A 24038-nucleotide genomic window follows, 5' to 3' on the forward strand; every position below is an offset into this window, starting at 1 on the left:
ATGTGACGGCCACAGCCAGACTAGTACTTGCAAAAAATTGGAAAGGGGAAACCATCCCCACTAAAGAGGATTGGATAAATAAATTATGTGATTTTATAGAATTGGCAAAGTTAACAGCAGCCATAAGATAACAAACAAATCAAAAATTAAGAATGGAATGGCAATGCTTCGAGGACTACATGAAAAAACACTGTTCTAAGGATAACATGTTGATATGAATAGACTAAGTATGTAATGGCGAAATAGATGAAATTAATATTAGGAATATTAGAGATAATATATAAAAGAATATAAAGAATGTCGAGTATTGGTGGAAGGAAGTCACATGGGGTAATAGTAATTTGCTTTATTTTGTATGTAGGGTGGAATGTTATAATGGTGTTTGATGTTGTATTTTTTCTTTCTTTTTTCCTTTATTTTCGTATTTGAATAACATTAATAATAATATTTTTTTAAAAAAAGAATTGTAATGCTAGCAAAAAGAGAAAACCTGATCCGCTGTTGCTGCTGCTCTGTGTGTGTGTGTGTGTGTGTGTGTGTGTGTGTGTGTGTGTCAGGGAGAGGGAGAGAAAGAAATACCTGTTCATTTACGTTTCCATGAATAAGTCCTGACTAGTATAAACTTCACCTGAACTGAAAGATTTGTTTGGTTTTTTTAAAAAATAGAACTTTGGCACTTCTTGTTTCAAATACTAAAAGGAAACTGATTTTATAAATCAAACTTTGCTTTATTTAGTACTACTATTCAATAAAGGACATCTCTGTTGGAGGGATGTGCATTTGCTATGGCCATGCTCGGAGCTGTCCTTTGGATCAAGTCACAAAGGTATGTTTGTTTGCTTGTGTCACCCCCTCTGCAAACATGCATCCATCTCAAGACAAACAAATTTCTGAATACCGCTAAAATGTTGCAGAAGCCAGTTTTTAATGTTACAGAAATACGTCTTGGTTCATTACTTTGTTGCTCAGTATTTAGTGAAATTATAAATGCCTGGGTCATCTGCCCTCACTTCAAGCCCTTTCAGCCATACTGGAAAGATGTGTATTACACTGCATAGGTTTTTGAAGTAGTGCAGCCTATGTGGGACAGGTGTTAAACTGACTGTGCGAGGAAGGCTTACAGGATTATTAGAACTATACTTCCAATGGATCCTTTTAGGATTGCATAGGAATATAGAAATAAAGAAACTATGTTCCAGGATGTGTATACCTTATCAAAACTCTTGTTCTTTTGCAAGTCTTCCTTGCTCATTCTTTCAGCTATTTCCATATGCAGTGGTACCTCGGGTTACAGATGTTTCAGGTTACAGACGCTTCAGGTTACAGACTCCGCTAACCCAGAAATAGTACCTTGGGTTAAGAACTTTGCTTCAGGATGAGAACATAAATCGGGCGCGGCGGCAGCTGGAGGCCCCATTAGCTAAAGTCGTGCTTCAGGTTAAGAACAGTTTCAGGTTAAGAACGGACCTGTTCTTAACCTGAGGTACCACTGTACACACTTGAACACATTCATTCATTCATTCACACACAGCTAACCTTTAATATACAAGTGTGTGTGTGTGTGTGTGTGCACGCACCTATACGATCAGCAGGAGGAATGTTGCAAACACTATAGCTTCATACAGTCTCTACAAACCTGAATAACTTCTCACCCACCAAAACTTCTTAGAGGTTTTTCTCTACCTCCACTTATATACTTCAGTTACGATCATGACTGTGTGCACAGCAGCAGTGTTATCATATTCCATTTCAGCTTCCCTCTAGGGTAGGTATTGGTTTCATTGTTAAACTGCTGTTGCCATCAGGACATTTATCTTAATTCTCTATTGAAACCTACTACATTGTAGCTTAAGCCCATCACATCTAGTTGTTCCCTTTGGGGCAGCAGAGAACAGGTCTCTGTTCTTTGTGACAGCACTTCATGTACTTAAAGAGTTCTTCTCTTTAGCAACTTGCTCATCCGGAAGTAATATTTCTACATTTCCCATATAAAATACTTCCTTCTCCCAGAATTTCAAGTATAGTGGTGTTGTTGCTTTTAACAGTAAATTCTGAAATTGCACATGTGCACTCCAGCAGGCACACATACTCTGCCTTGTTTTCTTAAATATATTGAAGAAGAGGTGAAGAATAATCCCAAGGTTATGACACAGGGCATTGATCTCCTTCCTCTCATGGTTTTCTGTAAGCCAAGCAGTCATTTTATCTCAGGTGATCTCCCACCAAGTATTCAAAGCCCCAGAATGCCTTCCTGGGAAGCAGGACATATCTGACAAATTGACAGTGGCTCTCATTGGCCAGAAAAAGCCAGGAGCTCTTTAAAAGCTGAACTTTCATTTGTCCTTCCCAGGTGGCTGGCATAGCAAATAGGCATTCCCCCCTTTCTACTAACCTTCTGTCCCATCTAGCAAGAGCAGCAGGGCTGTGGATGCAGTGATGGCTGTGCTGCTTCATTAAGCCCTACTGCTGCTGGTCAAAGGTTTGGATTGCCCCTTAAACAAACAAGTAATAAGGGAAGGGGAGAGTCAGAGGTACGCTCCCTGAACTGCTGACAATACAGAAATCCATACTTAAATATTGCAGGGCCTTGTGAATGTTTGTCAGTCATCCACCAGCAACTCCCACTGCTCTCTCTCTATATTTTAAAATAATTTACCCATCACTCTGCCCCCTTCCCTTCTGTCTCCTTTTACCACTTTTTACACTGTAGTTTCCCTGAACTACATTGCTTCCTACTGGTTGAATGGGTTTCTGCTGCTCTTCCAAGGTAGATTTTTATACCATGGCAAGAAGGCCTTATACAAACCTGTAGGCTGCTCTAAATATTTAAAAGCTAGTTCTAAGATCTCAGGTAAAGAGGGATTTTTGTTTCCAAGGCATTAGGTAATAGAGCTGTGTTATAATCTGATTTTATTTAGAAGCTTCAGTGCCAGTGTGAGCACAATACTTGCGGTGAGAGCTGTAATGAGTGTTGCCCTGGCTACCACCAGGCCCCGTGGAGACCAGGAACCATTTCTGCTGGCAACAAATGTGAGAGTACGTAGCACTAAAATGATGCTTCTCTATACACTTGCCTTAACATTGGCTAGGTATGTAATCCAGCCACCACTGAAGCCTGTGGAATGGCCAAGTAGGTGAACCTGCCTTAATTTTTAAAAATATATATGATGTACTTGTGTTTCTAATATTAGCACTACAGGGACTGTTAGATCTGCACTAGGCTTGTGATGATAGGAGTTTGCAGATCTGCCATGACTATTTTTGGTTGTAAATTACAAGTTTATTTCACCCCACCACTTTTTAACATTATCAGCCATAATGGCACTTGCTTTCAAATAGTATGTCTTTGTAAGATCTTAATTGATCTCTGTGTCCCTGATTCAGTGACCCCTAATGAGCACATGGTGTCCCCTAATATGCACACACAACTGGATGCATGATGGGTTGCCTTGTTTTCTGATGTGACAGCAGTGGTATGTATTGGTTCCTCTTCACATATGGGAACTATGTAAGCTGTTAGTAATGGTTTCATTAATGCTTGTTTTAATGTGTACGTGTACAATATGAATAGGGCACCTTAGGGCTGGAAGCTGAATGTGGGCTTCAGGTCTCTTTATCTGGCCCTCAGGGCTCTTATTTGGGCCATGATACCCATCACAGTTAGCCACACTCCTCACTTCCGTGTGCTCTGCATCCCCACTAGTGGGTTTTTTTTTCCTGGCTGCAAAGCATCCTTGAACTGTGCTTGCTTGGCTAGAGGATGAACAGCTGTGACCGCACCCCCTTCTGCTATGTGGCCCTTAGAAGGTTGTCCATGAATGAATGTGGCCCTCAGGCTGAAAAAGGTTCCTTGCCCTTGCTGTACAGCATTAACTTTAGCAAGTATCACCTGACTATTTAATGTCTTCAGCTTGTGCTGCAGAAATATACTCCGAACTACATTTAGTAATTGCAGGGAATCAGATGCTCCAGTTCTAGTAGTTCATTTTGAAGAACTCTGCAGGACTTCCTGGGCTTTAAAATGTAGAGTCACAAGAAAATTAGTAACCATGTTTTATTCATGCTTTACTTTTTCAACAATGAGAGAAGTTTAGAAAGCAAGGAGGAAGAAGCCAGAATACTATTAGTAATTATGTACTTTAATAAATGGTGAAACTTTTAGATCAGTGTGAACTGCATAACACAGTTTTTAAAAAGCCAGTTCTGTATATATTAGCTGCTACATGCACAGTAAGAAGCCATATAGTACAGAAAACATTCAGGGTTTTTTTTCCTACTGTTTATATGTTTAGCTATGCTTTGTTTTTTTAAAAATGGAAAGTGAATTTCTTTCTTTCTTTGTAGGATGCAACTGTCATAACAAAGCAGAAGATTGTTATTATGATCAGAGTGTGGCAGATCAGAAAAGAAGTTTAAACATTCACGGCCAGTTCAAAGGTGGCGGAGTGTGTATAAACTGCACTCAACACACCACTGGAATAAACTGTGACATGTGTACTGACGGTTTCTATAGGCCACATAAAGTAAGAGGATATTATGAACATACTGTATGTTCTGCTGCTTTGAACTGTGCTAAAAACAGCACTTATTTATTTCAGCCCATTTCTGGTGATTTTTGCAATACCGTGTGATTTTAAAAAGCCATAACGAAGGGAATGTTATTAGCAGAAAAATGGCAGAGTATACTGAGGTTGTATCCCTGCAAGTCCTATAAAATACTTTGTTGTAACTCTTAATATGTTGCTGTAGCTGTTGGTCATATTATATAAACTCATAACAGTTGTCAAGGAGTCATCAGCAGTGGCAAGTGACTGGCAGCAGTGGTCCGCAGGGCGTTCTGACTTCCCATCACCAGCTTCAGTGCGGCTTACTAGGAGAGAGGCAATGTGGTGGAAAGGTTGGTGCAATGTAAGCATACCAGTGGAGCCAATCCACTGTGCCTACTAGTACATTTGCACCACTGATCTCACAGCTGCTTTGCTGCTCCTTCTCTCCCTTCTGGCAAGCTGAAGTGATGTCAGTGATGGGAAGACATGCAATTGCCCCCTCTCCTCTGGCTGACTTCCCTCTTGAATCCCTTCAGCCAGTGTGAGCAAATAAGTACAAGCTGTACAGACCCTTTTGGCAACTTCTTTTGCCCTCCACAAATTTTGGACGCCAACTGCCAATAGCTCCAGGCAGGTTCAGGAAGGCTACCTTAGGGTCTATGACACCTCAAAAACGTCTGGATTGCTTTCCAAAAAACATTCCTTTTCCAAAACATCCCACAGATATGATGGCCAGTTTGAATGCTACTCCATTCATGCCTACAGCTCCTTGTTTTCAGTTTCCTCCCGCAAGGACTAAATTAATCACAATATCCTGTTGAATTATGTGTTGTACTACTGTGTGCGTTGTCATGCCATATCATCATTATCCTCAGACAGCAATAATTATGCACCCTCACCAGCATCTTATTATTAATGTGAACAAAAATATTAACTTCTTTTAGGTGTCTCCCTTTGATGATAACCCTTGCTTTCCCTGTGAATGTGATATATTTGGGTCACTTGGTTTTGACTGTGTTAAGGATGATGATCATGCTGACCCACAACATGGTAAGTGACTGGAAAATACATTTTCTCTAAAAACTAGTCCAGCTAATATTTTTTGTAACTGGGAATTGTATGTGAGGAAACACTGGCAATAAGGACCAGTTCAAACATGTTTAGATTTTTGCCTGGATTGTAGTTACATGCATTTAGAATGGGATTTATTAGCAATTTCAGCTGGAGATTTGGCAAATCCCATAGGATATGCAGGGAATGATTGGTGGTGGAATATTTTTTTAAAAGGGAACCTGTTATGACATGAGACAAGTGTGAGGTAGGATGAAGACCAGGACTGAGGAAATTGGGACCAGGAATTCAGGCTTGATGCCACTAACTGCTAACTGAGGATTTGTGCCCGTGTAACTGCTTCTGCTAGTGCAAGGCAAGGCAGAATTTTCACCAATTCTCCCTACCAATTGCAGTGCTCTATGGCATATCCTGTCTTGCACTAGAAGGCCCTGCAAACCCGAGGAAAAGTTCTTTGGGAGCACAGGCTCGGAGAGATGGGGGGGGGGAATCAGCTCCCCTGCCTTAAGGAAGCACTTCCAGTAGCACAAAGCATAACTGGAACAACCCTTAATAATTAGGCCAGTATTCGGTTCCCAGAAAGGCTTGCCCATGGCTCACTTATATCACAGAAAAAGGTTGCTGAGCTTAAACCTTTCCCAGACTTCTTCCACTTGTTGGTACTATAGCACACTGCATAAGGCTTCTTTCACCATAGGACAAGAATCGTGGTTCTAATGCTTAGGGAGCAAAAAATGATATGTATCTGCATGTGATAGGTCTTCCTCTTTTTCATCCTTTTCTCCTTTTTCAAGGTGTTCAGCCTGGTCAGTGTCACTGCAAGGAAGGTTACGCAGGAGAGAAGTGTGATCGCTGTGCCTTCGGCTACAAAGGTTATCCAAGCTGCATGCGTTGCAACTGTAGCCTGGTTGGTAGCATTAATGATGACCCATGCACAGAACCTTGCCTTTGTAAAGTAAGTGTACTACTGATTTTCAGTTTGATTTGTTGTGAACTTTGGAGTGGGATTTGTAAATTAATTTAATAAGGAAAACATTTCTGTTAGTGGTAAAGATCACATCCTGTGTGTAGCAATTAACTGCGGCTTAGGCAAAAATCTCTCTGGGGTGGGGATTTGAGTTATGATTCATGGTATATCTGTCACAAATTTCAGGGATTCACTACATGTCAAATGGTGTGAGAGAGCTAGTAAATGCAGTAGAGGGTGGGAGAAGGGTGGCTAGAATGGACAGCAGACAGTTAAGTCAAGGACAGCAACTTATTTAGCATTGAGGATGGCACTGGAAATGTTTGCGGATCACTTTTACACAACTATCACAGTGGGAGGTCTTGATGCTTACTTTTCCTCACATTCAGTGGGAACTGATCTTCTTTGGATTAACCCCAAATTTATAAGCCATATGGAACTTCATATTTCCAATCCTAAATTAACAGGCTTAATTTTACTTGTATATGTCAAAATAAGAAATTTGTCGGATGAAGGTTAAAAATAATGATGAAATGCATTAGTACTAATTCTAGGACCATCAATCATTATGCCAGGATTACTTCTAACCTCTAGTGTATGCTGGTTATTATTGTGATGATAACAGAACAAATATTGCATGTATTTCACAGGAAAATGTTGAAGGAGAAAACTGTGACCGTTGCATGCCAGGATTCTATAATCTCCAAGAAAGAAATCCCCAGGGCTGCACTGAATGTTTCTGTTTTGGGGTTTCTGATGTCTGTGAAAGCCTTCCATGGCCCATCAGTCAGGTATGATCTTGCTAATGTTCCATGTCCAAACACCTCATTAGTTTTTCTCAGGCAGCCCCATAAATGTGCTTCGAGGCTATTGTTTGGTGGCAGAGCACATGCTCTACATGCAGACAGTGCCAGGTCCAATTTTCCAGGCAGGTCTGGAAAAGACTCCTGGCTGAAACCTTGGATTTCTGCTTCCAATTATAGTAGAAAATACTGAGCAAGACTTCCTGTAGTAGTAATTTTTAGTAGTGGTAGTAGTAATTTTTAGCTATTGTTAGTAGTTATTAATAGTAGTTAAAATTAGTAGCAGTTGTTGTTGTTGTTGTTGTTGTTGTTGTTGTTGTTGTTGTTGTTGTTGTTGTTATTATTTCTTTAACCCCACTTAACTGACTGGGTTGCCCCAGCCACTCAGGGTGGCTTCCAAGAAAATATAGAGGAACACAACAAAACATCAAAGATTAAGAGCTTCCATAAACATGGCTGCCTTCAGATGTCTACAAAAAGTCATATGGTTGCTTATCTCTTTGACATCTGGGAGGGTGTATCACAGGGCAGGTGCAACTACTGAGAAAGCCTGGTTCCTTGTAATATCACTTCTTGCAGTGAGGGAACTGCCAGAAGGCCCTTGAATCTGGACCTTAGTGTCTGGGTTGAGCGATGGGGGTGGAGATGCTCCTTCAGGTATACTGGGTTGAGGCCGTTTAGGGCTTTAAAGTTCAGCACCAACACTTTGAATTGTGCTTGGAAACATACTGGGAGCCAATGTAGACCAGGTTCATGGTTTGTTCAGAAAGAAACCATCTTATTTTCACTGTGGTTTAATGGGATGTGTGAATCAGACTGTGGAAGCCTGAGCACATGGATACAGGTGTTCTGAGGGAGCCAATTGCAGTGGTGAATTGGACCACACATACATCTCTTCCAGCCAAGAGTACATGAAACAATTTTCTGTATGATACTCCCCCCCCGCCCCCGTGCCCCTTTGGGATATAATAGTGCCCTGTGCTTCAACAGTAGGCCGTATTATGTAGAATAAAATGGTTACTCCATTAAAAACACACACACAGTTGTGTGTAAAGTAACTTTCTAGGTGTGGTAAATGATGTTTTATAGTTTCTTTTCCTTAAGGTGTCTTCTATGGCTGGGTGGCTGGTGACTGCTCCACTTACCACAAAAACCGTACAGCCTCAACAAGATCAGTTTGATGGACCTCATCAAATAAGTATTAATAATATAGCAGCTGCAAAAATACTGAAGTCTCCTTATTACTGGTCTGCACCCAAGCCATATCTTGGAAATAAAGTAAGTATCCAAGGGAAAATTGGTAGTTGTAGTTGTTTTTGTAACTATTCTATATCGTATTACAGGGATCTCCAATCTTTTTGGGCCCATGGGCACCTGAGGAATTTTCGGAGAGTGCCACGGGCATCAAACCCTTTAGTTTCTTCTCTCCTCCCTCCCTTGGATCACTCCTGTCCACTGAAGAGAAACATAAAGAGGAAGTGTGTCTACTCACTCACACAAATGGTTTTTTTAATGGGTCTGGATAATAGTTGGATCCAGTAGAATTAAAATGGACCCTTTTGAATTTTTTTGATTTAACATGTGCCCCCCCCAAACCCCACCACCATCAAGTTAATTCTCCGTAGGTGATTTACTGCACTGTAGTTGGGGGATCACCAAAAAGTTGAAACAAGACATGGATCTTCATGATTTCTACAAAGAATGTCAACAAAAACACCAACAATCTTCAGAATACATCTGTGGGCGTGGAGAAGAGCTATTATTTGTTGATGGTTTTGAGGGGAATCTTTAAAAAAATTATGAGGATCCGTTATGATCTGTGTTGGCTCTCTCTCCCATACTGACTCTGCAGCAGCCCACTTTCGCTCCAGCAATCACTTTGTTTTGCTGCTCCCCACCTTGCAATTGCCCCCCTTTCCCTCCCACCCTTTGGGCTGCTCTGCTTTCTGTTCAGCAGCTCAGGTACCAATGAAAAGGGCACAAAATTAAAAGAAGTAGTAAGAAGAAGAAAAGTTTGGATTTGATATCCCGCTTTATCACTACCCTAGGGAGTCTCAAAGTGGCTAACATTCTCCTTTCCCTTCCTCCCCCACAACAAACACTCTGTGAGGTGAGTGGGGCTGAGAGACTTCAGAGAAGTGTGACTGGCCCAAGGTCACCCAGCAGCTGCATGTGGAGGAGCGGAGACGCGAACCCGGTTCCCCAGATTACGAGTCTATTGCTTTTAACCACTACGCCACACGGGCTCTCGTTGGAAGATCGTTGCTCTTCTAGCTTCCTCATCCAGCTCTATGCACTTAACAAGGGGTTGTGGTGGGCAAAGTAAGCACACACTCTCTACCATGGCAAGTGGGGCAGTGTTATCTCTTATTTGGGTGCATTTTACAGGTGAATTCTTAATAGTGAGGAATCCACACTGGTGCTAAAAAGTAAGAATGGGGAAATGGTTGTTCAGCCTGCTGCATGTAAGTTTTACTCTTCCCTGTTATGCTGATAACTTTTTTTTTTTTAAAAAAAATTTACACATTTATTCTTCCAGCTCACTTCCTTTGGTGGTTATCTGAAGTATACTGTGTCCTATGAAATTCCCATGGACAGTACGGATAGTGATTTGGTATCTAATGTGGATGTTATTGTTCAGGTAATTTAAGATTATGTGAATTGAAATAGTGGTTTGTAGAACATGGGATTCAAAGAGAAAGAATGCACAAAACACAGGTGAACACGCATGGATGGTAGTCATATTGGTTGCTGGTTCCCCCCCCCTCTTCTGGTGACAACTCTTGTGTGTCATGGAATGGCAATATGGTAGATCTGATCACCTTTTGACTATAGCTTATTGGGGGTGGGATATTTGCTGATGGAATGAGCAGGTCGAAAAGCTCCAGTGTGTGTATGCAGCCCTTTGGACCCTTGCCTTTAGATTTATTTAAACAAATTAAATGCAGTGAATGGTGTATTTGTATTGCTTGGCATTTTGGTTACTGCCAGTTAGAGGAATTTAATTCAAAGCCTAAAGCTATGAATTTGATAGTCTCATTTGCCATAAACCTACTAGGTGGCTGAAAGTATAAGCCACATTCTCCAGCCTTGTCATTTCTGCAATATGGGGGTGGATTTCAATAATATAATATATATATGAAGCGTTTTTAACACCCCAAAAGTGCTATATAAGCAGGTTATATCCAGTATCAGTGGAGACCTGTTGAAATTAATGAACAAAAATTAGTCGTGTCCGTTAATTTCAGTGGGTCCACTTGGAGTAGGACTAACAAACAACGGGAGCTTACCCCGTTGCAGGGATTCAAACTGCCGACCTTCTGATCGGCAAGCCCTAGGCTCTGTGGTTTAGACCACAGCGCCACCCACGTCCCCTCTAAACACCTTACATGGAAGCAAATTCCATTGTTTTTGGTGGGAATTATTTCCATGTGTTTAAAATCAGAATCTAGGCATCCCTTGGACATGGATCAACTTAAACAGAATTTTTCTTAGGGAATGAACTGTGAAAAGGTTGGAAAGTTGATTCTGGAATAAGAGGACAGTTCTTTGTAAATGTTTCATAAGTTATATGGTTAAACAAATTTCCAATTAACTTTTGTCATGGAAAGCTCTATACAGTTATATATGTATCATTTCAGGGCAATGGACAAATTTTATGTACAAGATCTGAAGGGTTGTCTTTGCAACCATATGAGGAGTATTCCAGCACTGTGCGACTTGTGTCTGAAAACTTCGTTGATTTTAATACGAAGAAATTAATAGATCGAGATATGCTGATGACAGTTTTGGCAAACATTACCCATCTTTTGATCAGGGCCAGTTACAACATTGCAAAAAAGGCTGTATACAGGTAATGGACACAAGAAGATTCAGTTTAGAAATAAATTTTCTGTTATGCCAGTTGAATATTCTTTGATGAACATAAGTCAGAAAAAGTTTCCACAGTCTTAAGGCCTTATTTATGCTGTTAATAATTATCTGTCGGCAAAACCCTAACTTTACCTGTGTCAGCTCTAAGTATATTGGAATGTATGTATTCAAGTGTTTCACTTAATTCTTGCCTAGATCTTGACCTGAAGACTTTTGGAAAATTAGGTCGCAAGAGTCTCCTTACTTATGGGCGAAATTTCCAGATAAAAAGGGGGACAGGAATCCTACACCTTTAATAACTCTGGAAGAGGAAGTTTAAGAAGGCAACTCATTAACAGAGTATACTAGAGGTCCACATAAAGCTGTTGCCAGTTCGTTGCAGATTTATACCTTGCAATTGAAATCTTATTCTGGCAAAGTGAAAGGCCTTTCCACAACTGGATTTGGCCCATGGCCCAGACATTTACTTTTTTGTCATCATCATCATCATCATCATCATCATCAAAAGAGGGAACACACTCAACCCTCCTTGCCTATGGTGATAGAGGGTATTAAATAAATTGGTTTCATCTAGCACATGCATTGTTGAGAAAGCAGTTCATTTATAAAAGACCAGTTGCAGAGCGAGAAGGATGGACCTTCATTTCTTGCATCCTATTAGGGCCTTTAAGTTGGAAAGTATGTGCTTCTGAATTCTAATAAGCTGACATTTTGTTAATCATTGTTCTGTACCAGACTGTGTGGAACAAGGAGACTTTATATTACCAAATCTCACATTTATTCTTGATTTTCATCCGATAAGATGAGGCTACTGTGTGCATTTGTTTGTTGCTACTGTGGAGCTGTAATGTCTTTTTTTTTTTTTTGCTGAAATGTGTTAAGATAAACTGATAGACACATCAGAAAAGATGTGCTGAGAGTTCTATGTGTATGTGCAGGGTATGAAATCTGATGCAGAAATTTGTATCCTGAGTCATCGGAATCAATAAAACAAGTTTCTGTCTGTTGTGGAAACCTTGGGAATGTGAAGTCTTTGACTAGTGAAGATTCAGATTGTAGGCAAATATGCAGATATCCCACAAATGCATGCTGTTGTTTAGTCGTTTAGTCGTGTCCGACTCTTCGTGACCCCATGGACCAGAGCATGCCAGGCACTCCTGTCTTCCACTGTCTCCCGCAGTTTGGTCAGACTCACGTTTGTAGCTTCGAGAACACCGTCCAACCATCAAATGACTATGCACAAATGCATAGTCTGAGTCAATTGCAGTCCATCTTTTTACATCTCTGGTGATGTGAACTGATGACCTGGGCACAAATAACTAATTTGTAAATTGAGATGTTAGGATTTTATGAGAACATCAATTACTGGGAAGGGACCTTAGCACACGTTTGTGAACTTGGCTTTAGTTCCTAACATACTCAGTTAGAAATACCATATAGCTGGTGTTGGGGGAAGGATGTCTGAGAGTCTGGAGAACCATGAGAATCAGAGTACATAGTACAGGGTTAGATGGAGTGGTAAAGCACATGCTTTGCTTGCACAATGTCCTAGGTTCCCTGATGCTTCAATTATTAAAGACTCAAGTAGCAGGTGATGTGGTCCCTCTCCCTCTCCCACATCCCATGTTCCTGGATTGCTGTTACCAGAGACATGGCTGAATGGACAAATAGTATGATCCGATATAAGGCAACTTCCTATGCTGTCCTTTCCCCATGTTTCTGTATATCAGAGAACACAGGACCCTGTATCCATAGAAAGTGCTGGAGTACTGCAAATGATGCAAAGCTCATATTAATTATGTTGGGAATTCATTTGGTATTTAATACCAGGATGTTTAATACATCGCCAAATGTAATTGATAAGTGACTCTATAAATTATTAACAAGGTATGGTCCGAATCCATACCTGGGTATGTTTTCTAAATGTATAGCCCCTTCCAGTGAAATCCTTTAGTGTCTACTCAGAGGTTGCCCCCATTGAGTACCATGATGCTTACAATGCTATTCAGGAAGGTTAGCTTTTCAGTGATACATGGTTTTCATGATCCCTTTTATGTTTTTCTTTTCAAATCTTTCAGCAATATATTTATTTTATTTAATCAATTCATATACCTGTTAATTAGAATATTCATGTGTGTGTGTGTGTGTGTGTGTGTGTGTTGCTGTCTCGATACAGGTTGGATTCTGTCACTTTGGATACAGCAAATGCTAATCTCATAGATGTGTCTTCAGCTGCAGATGTAGAATATTGTGAATGTCCCCAAGGCTACTCTGGGATTTCTTGTGAGGTAATCTGTCATGGTTTTATATACAAGAAGGAAGCACTTTTCAATATACTTTCCACATACATATCATATTGTTTTTGCTTGCAGTTTTTAAAACCTTAACGGCAGAACAACATTTTCTAATCTGCATTGTTTACTGTTGTTTATGGCAATTTTATCCACTTGCTAAAAAATAACATTTCCCCACATTTTTATGGAGTTTATAGCTAAAGAAACTGAAGGTTGGATAGGCCATAGATTATTTTTAAAGCTGAACACCTAACAGTTGTTCTGTTATAAATTTGACAAATTACAGTTTCTCATATGTGCTAATTGACACTGTATGCAAGATTCCTGAATATATTTTAATGTGCTTTAAGAAAATATGGCAGCATTTCAGGGACTATTGTAATAGGGTTTGGGATTATTTGGTCTGGATGTCATATTTGGGTCCTTGCCAAGTCTGGTTTTATATCTGTATGATGGGATTCTGTCCCTGTGTGTCAGAGTATAAATATTAAAAAATAACATATTTAATTAGTGTTTTTTGTTTTATAAATACAGACGATTACGCTATATAGCAAACAACACTACTTACTCCCCATGCCAGACAAAGTTTCTGTTTAAGCATAGATCTGTGGATTGAGTTCAGAGACACGTTTGTGCTGTTGTTTTATAGGAGAGCTAACGCAGAACTCACTTTTAATAGGTTTTCAAATATTCTAATAATCGGGTTGAAGTGCTGTAAGAACTGTTTTGTGCTGTCATTTCTTTCTTTCCTAGTCCTGCCTTCCTGGCTACTACCGAGTAGGTGGCATACTTTTTGGAGGGATTTGCCAGCCATGTGATTGCCATGATCATGCAACGGAGTGTGACATTCATGGTGTTTGTGTTGTAAGTTACCTTGCAGTGCGCTTTCATTTTCATTTCCGAAAAGATCATATTAAAAAAACATCAATTCATGTAATTTTTTCAGTGCAAGGCAGTTTTGTAATATACCCCAAAGAAGCATGGAAGCGCATCTTCCCACCCAGCTTTTGTAACTTTAAAAATTTTTTTGTGTGTGTGTGCATGTTAAAGGAATTAAATTATCTGGCTTAGGCAAGAACTGAAATAAAACACTTTTATATGAAAAGTCATGAAAGCCATAGCTTTTCCTTCTCAGCTGAGTGGAAAAATTCCTGTGGATCCAAGTAGTAAAAATATTGGAGCATAACTATGTGATTACATTTCTTCAACTTTTGTGCTGGTTCCGTTAAGTTCTGCACCAGAAAGGGAACCTTTCCTCAAAGTGATTTTTTTTTAAAAAAATAACTTTAAATCTTCTAAATTAACCTGTTAATTTCCAGAGTTCAATATTAGCAAACTGATTTAGTCCACAGTCAAAGTAACACAACTAATCCATGAGACCAAATATTTGCTAATGAGGGAATTGTTGCTGCTGGCTTGGAAAAGCACATTGTCAATAGCCTGCTTGTTTCTTTGCTTCTGTTCTTTGAATCCTAATGCTGCATGTCATTTCATGCTGAGATCCCCCCTCCGGGGATAGAATTCCACTCAGAATAAGTATCAAAAGGTGTCTTGCATGTCTCACAGGCTTGCAGGCACAACACTACAGGGAGTTCTTGCGATCAGTGTTTGCCTGGGTTCTATGGGATGCCGTCCAGGGGGACTCCAGAGGACTGTGAGCCGTGCGCCTGCCCACTGAAAACTGCTTCCAACAAGTAAGCTGCTAACTGGAAACATTGCATGATATCTCCAGCAATATCAGACAACCAGTGCCAGTTAGAAACAGAAAGGAATGGGGGGTGGGAAGAGAAATCAATCTGAAGGGAAGGTGTTAAAACATGACAAGAATTCCACGGTACCCTTCAGAAATGATAGCTCCTAGACGGCTAAGACAAGGAGCTGGAAATTTTCCAATACTTTACTGAATACAAATGTCGCCCTTGGGGTTTTTTTTACTCGTAAAGGTATTTTCATGCATTGCTAATATTAGAAAATATTTTAGTGTTAACGCTCTTTATGTGAACAAAATCAATTCAGGCTGATTCTTGCACAACTGCTAGATACTGGTAGCAATCCAGCAAGCTGCTATAGAAGCATGCTGAAAGGTTCATGTATGCCCATTCGCTTTCCCCTGAAAGCATATTTCTCCCCAGTTCTTCATCTTTCTGAAATTTAAAAAAGCAGTTTATGTTGCCTCACAGAGAAGCTCTTGTTGAGGAAATGGTACGCTCACCGGACAACACTCATTGTGGTGTTCTCTGTGGTGTTATCAGTAGTGACCACAATTCATGTAATAAATATGCAGAGCGTGCATTTAATGTGTATTGCTTTTAAACTGTATAGGTTGAGTATAATCCCCCAAATAATTGTTTTTTAGTTTCAGTCCTACCTGTCACTTGGATAATGGAGGTGAAGTTATCTGTGATAAATGTCCTCCGGGTTATGCAGGACCCAAGTGTGAAAGGTATGCAACTAGAACCCTGGAAATAACAGCAAATATTGTCAATTAAATATATTTGGAAATAACAGTTTTGCTTCTCTCCTGTTTCAGAATTCTTGCTCAAAATACACATTACTTGTACCCGTGTCAGTCTCATTTCAGGAATGTGTTCCCCAAAGCTGCTTTTGGCAGAAGTGGAAACCCCACTCCCTGCTGATTTGACGTGTGTGTGTTTGTGTGTAAAAGAGAGAGAGATGGTGTTGCAAAAGGGCTAGTCCATTCATGATGGGAATAATACTGATGGTTACCATATCTGCTCATGTGTGTATACCAGAGTTTCCCAAACTTTTCATGTTGGTGACACGCTTTTCAGACATGCATCATTTCATGACACAGTAATTCAGTTTTACTAGCAAACTGGAGGATAAACTAATCCGTATCCAGCCCTGGGAGGAGTGCAGGGAGCGTTCAAATGACACACCTACACACTGCAGCCGACACACTAATGTGACACACAGTTTGGAAAGCACTGGTAGGGTTGCCACATTTCAAACCGTGAAAATCCGGACAGAAAAGTTGTTGAGCATTGCTGCCATGGGCTGCCATATGTCCGGATTTTCCTGGACATTTAGCCAAGTATTGCCCGGACACTGCTGTTGAATGCAGTATTCTGGATATGTCTGGGAAATTCCGAACATATGGCAACCCTAAGCTCTGGTCTATACACTGAGACTGGGGCAGGACAAGGCGGCAGAAAAGTTGGGGCTGTGTGGGTGCACTAACAGGAGTATTGGATTGACTCTGTCAGTTCATCAGCACAGCCCCGACCTCATTACCACCTTGCCCTGCCCCAAAGCTGTCCAGGTAAGTAGCAGCATCTCAGGGTTTGGAATGGCAGCTCTGCCCCACCACCCTGGCCACTACTGCCTGTGGCCCACCATGGGGGAAGGGCATCTGCAAAAGATTAATGCAGAGCAGTATGCTGGGGTGATTCGAAAAAGCTGAGCTAACTTTGAATGCAGTGTGCACCCAGTTATAGGGAAAACATGTAAGTGAACTTGAATATGAATCTTAAAAGATTTGCCATGATGTTGGGTAATGTATTTCCCTTTGCCTGAATGGTTTGAAATCAAACTGCAAGAGCAGAAGAAGTGTTTTCCTGCAGACCTCACCAGAAGTGCTGAAGAGCAAGGAACAGTAAGGAGTGTGTTTTCAGGCTCTTTCCTGTTCCTTTTGCAGCCCTATCTTTACCTGCCCTGCTGCTGGTGTCATATGCCAGATATGGGGCAGGTGGGCCTAATTTGGACTATGGTCTGGAAGTTTGCCATCATTCTAACATTTCACTATAAGTCTTGTAAGCAGTTGTAAATATATAACCTTTCAATAAAATCTCATGTTTTTAAAATGAGGAATTAAAGTATGCAGGGGTGGGTGGGTTTGGTGGTGTTTTTTTTTTGTAATTTTAGAGAATATTTTGCCCCCTGCCCTCCCCATTTTTACTTTTGCCCCTGAAATCAAATTAGGTGCGCATATAGAATAACAAAACGTGAAATTATCTTTTCAAGCAGCATAGTAAAGATGGAAGTTAAGTTTTGCAGTCCTGTTATGTACAGTTTTCTCAGCCACTTCTCCACTAACCCTAGTTTTGCATCTGTACATGAACACGCTATGCTCTTCAGGCTTGTGATGTGTTTCTAATATGTGGCTTTCTGTAACCTGACACAATTTCCAATCCCTTGTGCAGATGTGCAAATGGCTACTATGGTGATCCTTTGGTTCCTGGGCAGTCATGCATTCCTTGTGATTGCAATGGCAATGTAGATCCCATGGAAGACGGCCACTGCAATCCCCTAACAGGAGAATGTCTGAAGTGCATTGGGAATACTGTGGGACAACATTGTGAAAGCTGTGCTGATGGGTATTATGGGGATGCGGTGATCAGCAAAGACTGCCATGGTGAGTAATTCCTGTTAAATCAACTGATCAAGTATTTTTGTATACGTAGGACAGTTGTTTCATGTAATGTCCTAAAAAATGCACATTAGGATTGAGGAAATCAATTGATTAATAAATAAATAGAATCACTTTACTCTTAACTGTGAACAGAGTGTCTCCTCCTTTTCACAGGTGTTCCAGCAGAGGATCATTTTTGCAGAAGGGGAGGGGGTAATATTTACTGATTCTTTCATCTCCCTCTGCTGCTTCACATGCTGCTCTACTGTCTACTTCCCCAACCCTCCAGAGCAGATTTTTGGTGGCACACAGGCCTTTTGGAGGAATTGGTGAAAGCTGTCTCTCTGCTTTCCATTAGCAGAACAGTCCTGTGTGTCGAACTCCACCCAGGAGACATTCCTGTCAGTGGAAGCTTAGTTAGGATCCAAGCCATTTCATTGGCACCCCAATGCAAAAAATACTTGTGTTTCCTGCAATGAGAGGAGTTTCCTGCCTAATCTCTTTGTATGCATCGCCTCCAGTATTTTTGTATTGGTACAAGGACATCTCAAGAAGAGAGTGAGGTATATGTATTTCAACATGAATGGAGTCAAAACCATTTTTATTGTAGATCCCGTTATTTACAACAATGAGGCAAGAGTGTTTGAGGGTTTTCCAAATGCAACATCACTGCTGGCAATGGATTTGTCTCTGTAGTTCAAGCTGGGGCCAGTCATTTTATACAGCTCATAAAAGAGTATTTTGAATTCTGGTGCTCAGCTTTCTTTTTAGAAAATTTAGTCTATTTTCCAAAGATATGTATAGATATCTGTATAGTCTGTGGGCCAATTCCCGCCTCTGCTTTTCACTGCATCTCCTTGTGAATCCTACAAAGCTGCTACTCAAATGTTGGACGACCCTCTAGAGCAGAATTGATGTAGAACAGAGTTGCAGTTGGGGGGGGGACACAGAACCCTTCTTTCCTGAGTGGAAATACTTTCCTTTCACACATGGCGCTGTTTAGATCTTGGCCTTAATTTTAAGTCCAGGATCCAAAAATACAAATTTAAAATATTGATGGAAAGAATATGCAAAAGTGGGGTATAGAATCCTAAACCTCACATAGAGAAAAGTTATTCAAGTATTTTGTTAATAGCTGGTTATATTCAGCTTTTCTATTTGTGCTTTTTACACATCAGAGTGTGGGTGCCATGTGAATGGCTCCATTTCCAGTGTCTGCCATCCGAAGACTGGCTTGTGCCAATGCAAAGGAAATGTGGTGGGACTCCGATGCGATAAGTGTTTGGTAAGAAAGAAATAATAAATCTTGATGTTAGCACACATGATTTTACTTCTTTTGCTCTACTGATGTATTGGTAATTTACTCATGTTTTACTGGTGTCCCCCTAGGCAGTGCCTGTGGGTGCAATAGCACCCTTTGAAAGCCTTCCCTTTTGCCAGCGAAGGCTGTGCACCCCCCCCACACTCTCACTTTGCCAGCAGTTACTCTTTTGTCAATTATACTTTGACCTTAGTGTTATGGTCCTGGCCCTGTGCAGAGTTACTGAAAATCCGGTCTTTTCTTTTCAGTCAGATATATAGAGGCAGACAGAAGATACCATGCTCTATTTATACTCCATATTTGTGTTGGTGGAGCGGCCTGGTGGTGGTAACCTGCATGCTGTCTTGAGACATGGGCCGAATCATAGTACACTCATACCTCAAGTTACAGCCGCTTCAGGTTGCATTTTTTTTGGGTTGCTGAAACCCGGAAGTACCGGAACGGGTTACTGTGCTGAACTTGATTACCTCAGCAATTTTTAGATTTGGGCTAATAGCTCCAAATATATGTCTTAAAACATGTGTAACTGATGTGGATTGTAGTATTTGACATTGATGAGAAGTGAAAAAATTGAACTTTTTTTTTCATTTACTTGTGCTGCATGGTTATTCAATGGTAAGTAATGTTGGGATCTATTCATATGCTAATAGATTCTTGACAAACAAAACTGCTGCCCCCACCCCACCCGGCCCCCATTTTTATTTTTGTGAACTTTTGCATTTAAGGAGTTTCATCTATGAAACTGGATGTGTATTTCAAAAGCCTTTCTAAAATAACAATATTTGCTGTTCCTATATATTCTCCAAAGGCTTCTGATGGGCACAGTAGAACTCATAAGTTCTATGTGGTGGGGGAAATGTGAGCTGGGTGCTGTTTCCCAACACACTGCCTAGCAGAAAGGCACTATTTTTATGCAGGCCAAAGAGCAGGAATGGATAGCATTCAGCGATGAAAAAGAAAACAAGAGAGGAATTGTTTTTGTTTCAGGGAACTATGAAATATTGCTGAAACACTTTTCTTTTCTCTGTGACAGCTTGGATATTACGGCCTAAGTAGCGGATTTGGCTGCCGTCCCTGCAACTGCAGTAAAGCTGGCTCAACTGCTGAGGACTGTAATGATGAAGGACAATGTCTCTGTGTGCCAGGAGTGGCTGGGGAGAAGTGTGATCGTTGCGCTCATGGCTTTTATGCATTCCGGGACGGTGGCTGCACACGTAAATTATAGCCCATAATCTGGTCATGGCAGTTTCTTAAACTCTTACGAATTTTCTTTTAACAAAATGCTTTGTGCTGCACCATGGGAAACGTCAGTTGTGAGCCTCTTTAGCATTTATTTATTTGTAAAGCCTGGTCAGCAGAGTGATATCAAAGCATTTCTCATCAAGTTTTGTCTGCAACGGGAATCCAATTAATCCAACTATTGGAATAAGGATTTGGGTTTATGAAAATGGTTCCTGTGCCAATTTTCCCTTTTGCCATTTGGTGTGGGGATTATAGGAGGTGTGTTGGTAATAATCTTGCTTTTACTATTGACTCGATCTGTGAAGAATTTTGAGCTCTGTGTGCATATTTTTTTAATGTAGTTCTCAGTAGTCATGTCAAAGTTGGCCCTTGAATGTTCCAACATGAAAAAAGCATTAGATAAAAAATGGTGACCCAGTAGAGAGGCAACCAAATGAGATGTTGAGCGGATACACCCAGTACTTTTTTCTGGGGGGGGACACAGGGGTACGCATACCCCTAAACATTTTGTGACTCTTAAGTTTGGCCTCATTGAGGGGCAGTATTTCAATATGAGTAGGAAAATGAGAGCACCCCTAAACATTTTTTAAGAAAAAAATGGACTGGTTACACCTAAGACACAACAGTGTACCTTGGATAATACCAGTGTACAGTCCAGTTCAGACATTGGAAAGGACTTTATAGGAAACGTTTATGAGCTACTTCCTTCCTTATGAGTAAACTCACAGGTGGAGCCCACCTAAAGCAGAGATGGACCTGATGCTACAGCACTGCTACTAGCACTGGTATTAGTCTACCAGCACTGACAAAATGGGTTACTTGCTCCCTGTCTTCTTCCTGTAGCTTGCAATTGTGCTCATACACATGATGTTTGTGATGGAGATTCTGGAAGGTGCATCTGCCCCCCTCATACTGAAGGAGAAAAATGTGAACTATGTGAGGAGAACTTCTGGGGTCTGGATCCAGAGAATGGGTGCAAGGTAATGTTGTGCTTGTTAGGAAACTTTTAAAAAACAAAGCTTCAAAAAAATATTTCACAAGATAGCACATTGAATTTGTGGTATTTAAACACTACAAATTAGGTCAGCTTCTGCTATATTAGCTTTTGCTAATGCTGGTAAAAAGAAACTTTTTCTTCTTCCTGCCCTATGTTTTGATATATGTAGAACAATATATGTCCCCTTTATTGACATAATCATAATAAATGAGGTTTATGTCATTTAACCATGAATCAAGGTAAACATCCGTAAGAATTCCACAGTATATAACAGTTTCTTTCACTTAATCAATCCAGCTTCACTAATGAGAGCCTTATTGGGTGGATGATTTAAATTGTTACTAGAAAGATACATTGTCTTTGAGAGGACAAGGAATTTCCCCGAGTTTGAGTCTTTTTCTTGTTGTGGAAAAAGAAATACCATTCAGCAATTCATTAATAAAAAACTGGCTCATACAGTCTTGGATTCTATATTCTCAAAATATTTATAACCTGAAGCCTAAGCAGTCTATTTCTAAGAAGCCAGTATGAAGCGGAAAGCTAGAATTTGTCCACCAAGGGAGATCACCTTTATCATAACAATGTGTTTCATTTAAAAAAACAAAAAGAAGAAGCTAAAACAAGGTTGCATGGCTCTAGAACAATTTGACTAGTTCCATATTTTCACATGGGAACGCTCAGATTTGACGTCGTGCTAGGAGCTTATAGCTGCAAGTATAGGGGGGAAATGTGACAAGCACATTGTAAGTGGTAGACAAAGAAGGTATAATAAGGAATTAGATGCAGTATGCAAACTGCAAACCAGTGAGCTGTGACTTCAATAAGCTCTTCATTAGGTGAAAAGAACCCATTAATACACTTTCAAGGGATTATCTACTCTACAGATGTAAGATTTAACACCCTTTCCTCTGTCCAGAGGACTATGGAAGTGGTAATTATGCAAGGAGAACCAGGGATCTTTCACAAAGTATGATCAGAACCTTTTCTAAACTACAATTTCCAGATTATTTTTTTTAAGAGAAGAGCAGCAGTTCAGCTAATAAAAACAGCAATAGAATCAAAGCTTATTTAAAGCTTATCTTAAGAGGTTGGTGGAACATTGATAAAGAGGAAGATGATTTAACTTGCTGAGGTAGGGAGTCCCACATATGGGGTGTTGTGAGAGTCCTCTGCCTCCTTTTTCTTGCTTCATGGCCAAGTAATTTGTTGTTTAGACGGGTTATTTTTTTTAAAGGTATTGTAATGGTGATGTCTCGTATTGGAACAATTCTAGTTGTTTAATGGTCTCCTGCAAACCGATATTATCTACTATGGGGAAATATAATTTAGGGCTCAGATGATAAATCTTTTGAGAGTGTTGGGTAAAGTATTCAATTTCTAAAGTTGGACTTTCCTCCACAGAAAATTGCTGGCAAGTTTTAATGTCTGTCAAAAGTTTATAGTTTCTGAACTTCATGACCTTTGCAAGATTCACATATCTCTTGCCTGTTTTCTTCTAAGGCCTGCAATTGCAGTGATATAGGTTCAGTCAGTCTCCAGTGTGACCAGCTGACTGCTCAATGTCAGTGTAAGAATGGATATGGAGGAGACAGCTGCGCTATCTGTGCTTTGGGGTATAGAGACTACCCAGATTGCATTCCTTGTGATTGTGACTTGCGTGGCAGCAAAGTAGACATGTGTGATCAAAATCAAGGAATCTGCAACTGTGAAGAGGAAACTGGTGCATGTGTCTGCAAGGTAGCATGAAACCTTTGCCTGGTTATTATTTTTCTTTGTGCATTTTTCTTTGCCTATAATACAATAATAGTCACTTACACATGATCAGACATCAACTAGTGTTTTCTGGGGGGAAAACTGTTCAGTCCAGTGTTCAAGCCTTACTGGCGTTAACAATCTATTTCTTTGTCAGGAGAATGTGATTGGATTGCATTGCAGTGAATGCAAACCTGGGACGTTTGCTCTTCATGCCACCAATGCTTTGGGATGCATTTCATGCTTTTGCTCTGGGATGTCGGAGTTGTGTTCAGAAGTAAAAGACCATGTGAGAGTTCCAGTGAGTAAAGCACTTTCACCCTTTGTGCATGGTTTTCACTTGCATTTGAACCTTGTTTTGTCATAATTTGATCTGCACGCAGCTTGATCTCGTATTTGATCCCAGTGACTGCAAGAACAGCAGAGAGCTGGGGAGAGGCTTTAAAGCCATTTGCCATTGTCACCTTTATTGGACATCCAGATAGCATCAGATGAGTTAGTTGATTTGTATCTGTTGTAAACGGTCTTGGAGATAATTTGATTGGCGGGTAGGATACAAAAGTTTGTAATAAACAAATAAAATATTACTAGCATTTGTTTACATCTCCTTGTCAATGAAGTTTGGATTGGCTTGAGCTCTAGTAATCCTAGGGCCATGGTACAACTCTAAAGCTTTGCCACACCATGATAATCATGCAAAGAAGGTCTTCGCTACCTTTTATTCCTCTGCTGCTGTGGCTGCTTCTCCCTCACTGCCTTGCTTTGACATGACCTGTGAACTATACATGGGAAAGCCAGT

The 24038-nt window shown here is 40.4% G+C and overlaps 1 protein-coding gene across 1 annotated transcript in view; it reads left to right on the forward strand.

The window, feature by feature from the left end:
- LAMA1 (laminin subunit alpha 1) overlaps nt 1–24038 on the forward strand; it is an 86210-nt gene that overhangs the window by 24795 nt on the left and 37377 nt on the right. The window contains exons 6-24 of the mRNA XM_082235304.1: nt 737–826; nt 2919–3036; nt 4345–4523; nt 5492–5597; nt 6413–6573; nt 7236–7376; nt 8493–8666; nt 9928–10029; nt 11030–11241; nt 13438–13549; nt 14309–14419; nt 15122–15249; nt 15912–15998; nt 17719–17930; nt 19106–19212; nt 20282–20462; nt 21334–21470; nt 22988–23224; nt 23397–23540. Of these exons, the coding sequence (XP_082091430.1) occupies nt 737–826; nt 2919–3036; nt 4345–4523; nt 5492–5597; nt 6413–6573; nt 7236–7376; nt 8493–8666; nt 9928–10029; nt 11030–11241; nt 13438–13549; nt 14309–14419; nt 15122–15249; nt 15912–15998; nt 17719–17930; nt 19106–19212; nt 20282–20462; nt 21334–21470; nt 22988–23224; nt 23397–23540 (2739 nt within the window). The remainder of the gene's footprint in view (nt 1–736; nt 827–2918; nt 3037–4344; nt 4524–5491; nt 5598–6412; nt 6574–7235; nt 7377–8492; nt 8667–9927; nt 10030–11029; nt 11242–13437; nt 13550–14308; nt 14420–15121; nt 15250–15911; nt 15999–17718; nt 17931–19105; nt 19213–20281; nt 20463–21333; nt 21471–22987; nt 23225–23396; nt 23541–24038) is intronic.

The sequence above is a fragment of the Podarcis vaucheri genome (assembly GCF_965113315.1).
Source record: "Podarcis vaucheri genome assembly, chromosome: 8".
Taxonomy (NCBI): domain Eukaryota; kingdom Metazoa; phylum Chordata; class Lepidosauria; order Squamata; family Lacertidae; genus Podarcis; species Podarcis vaucheri.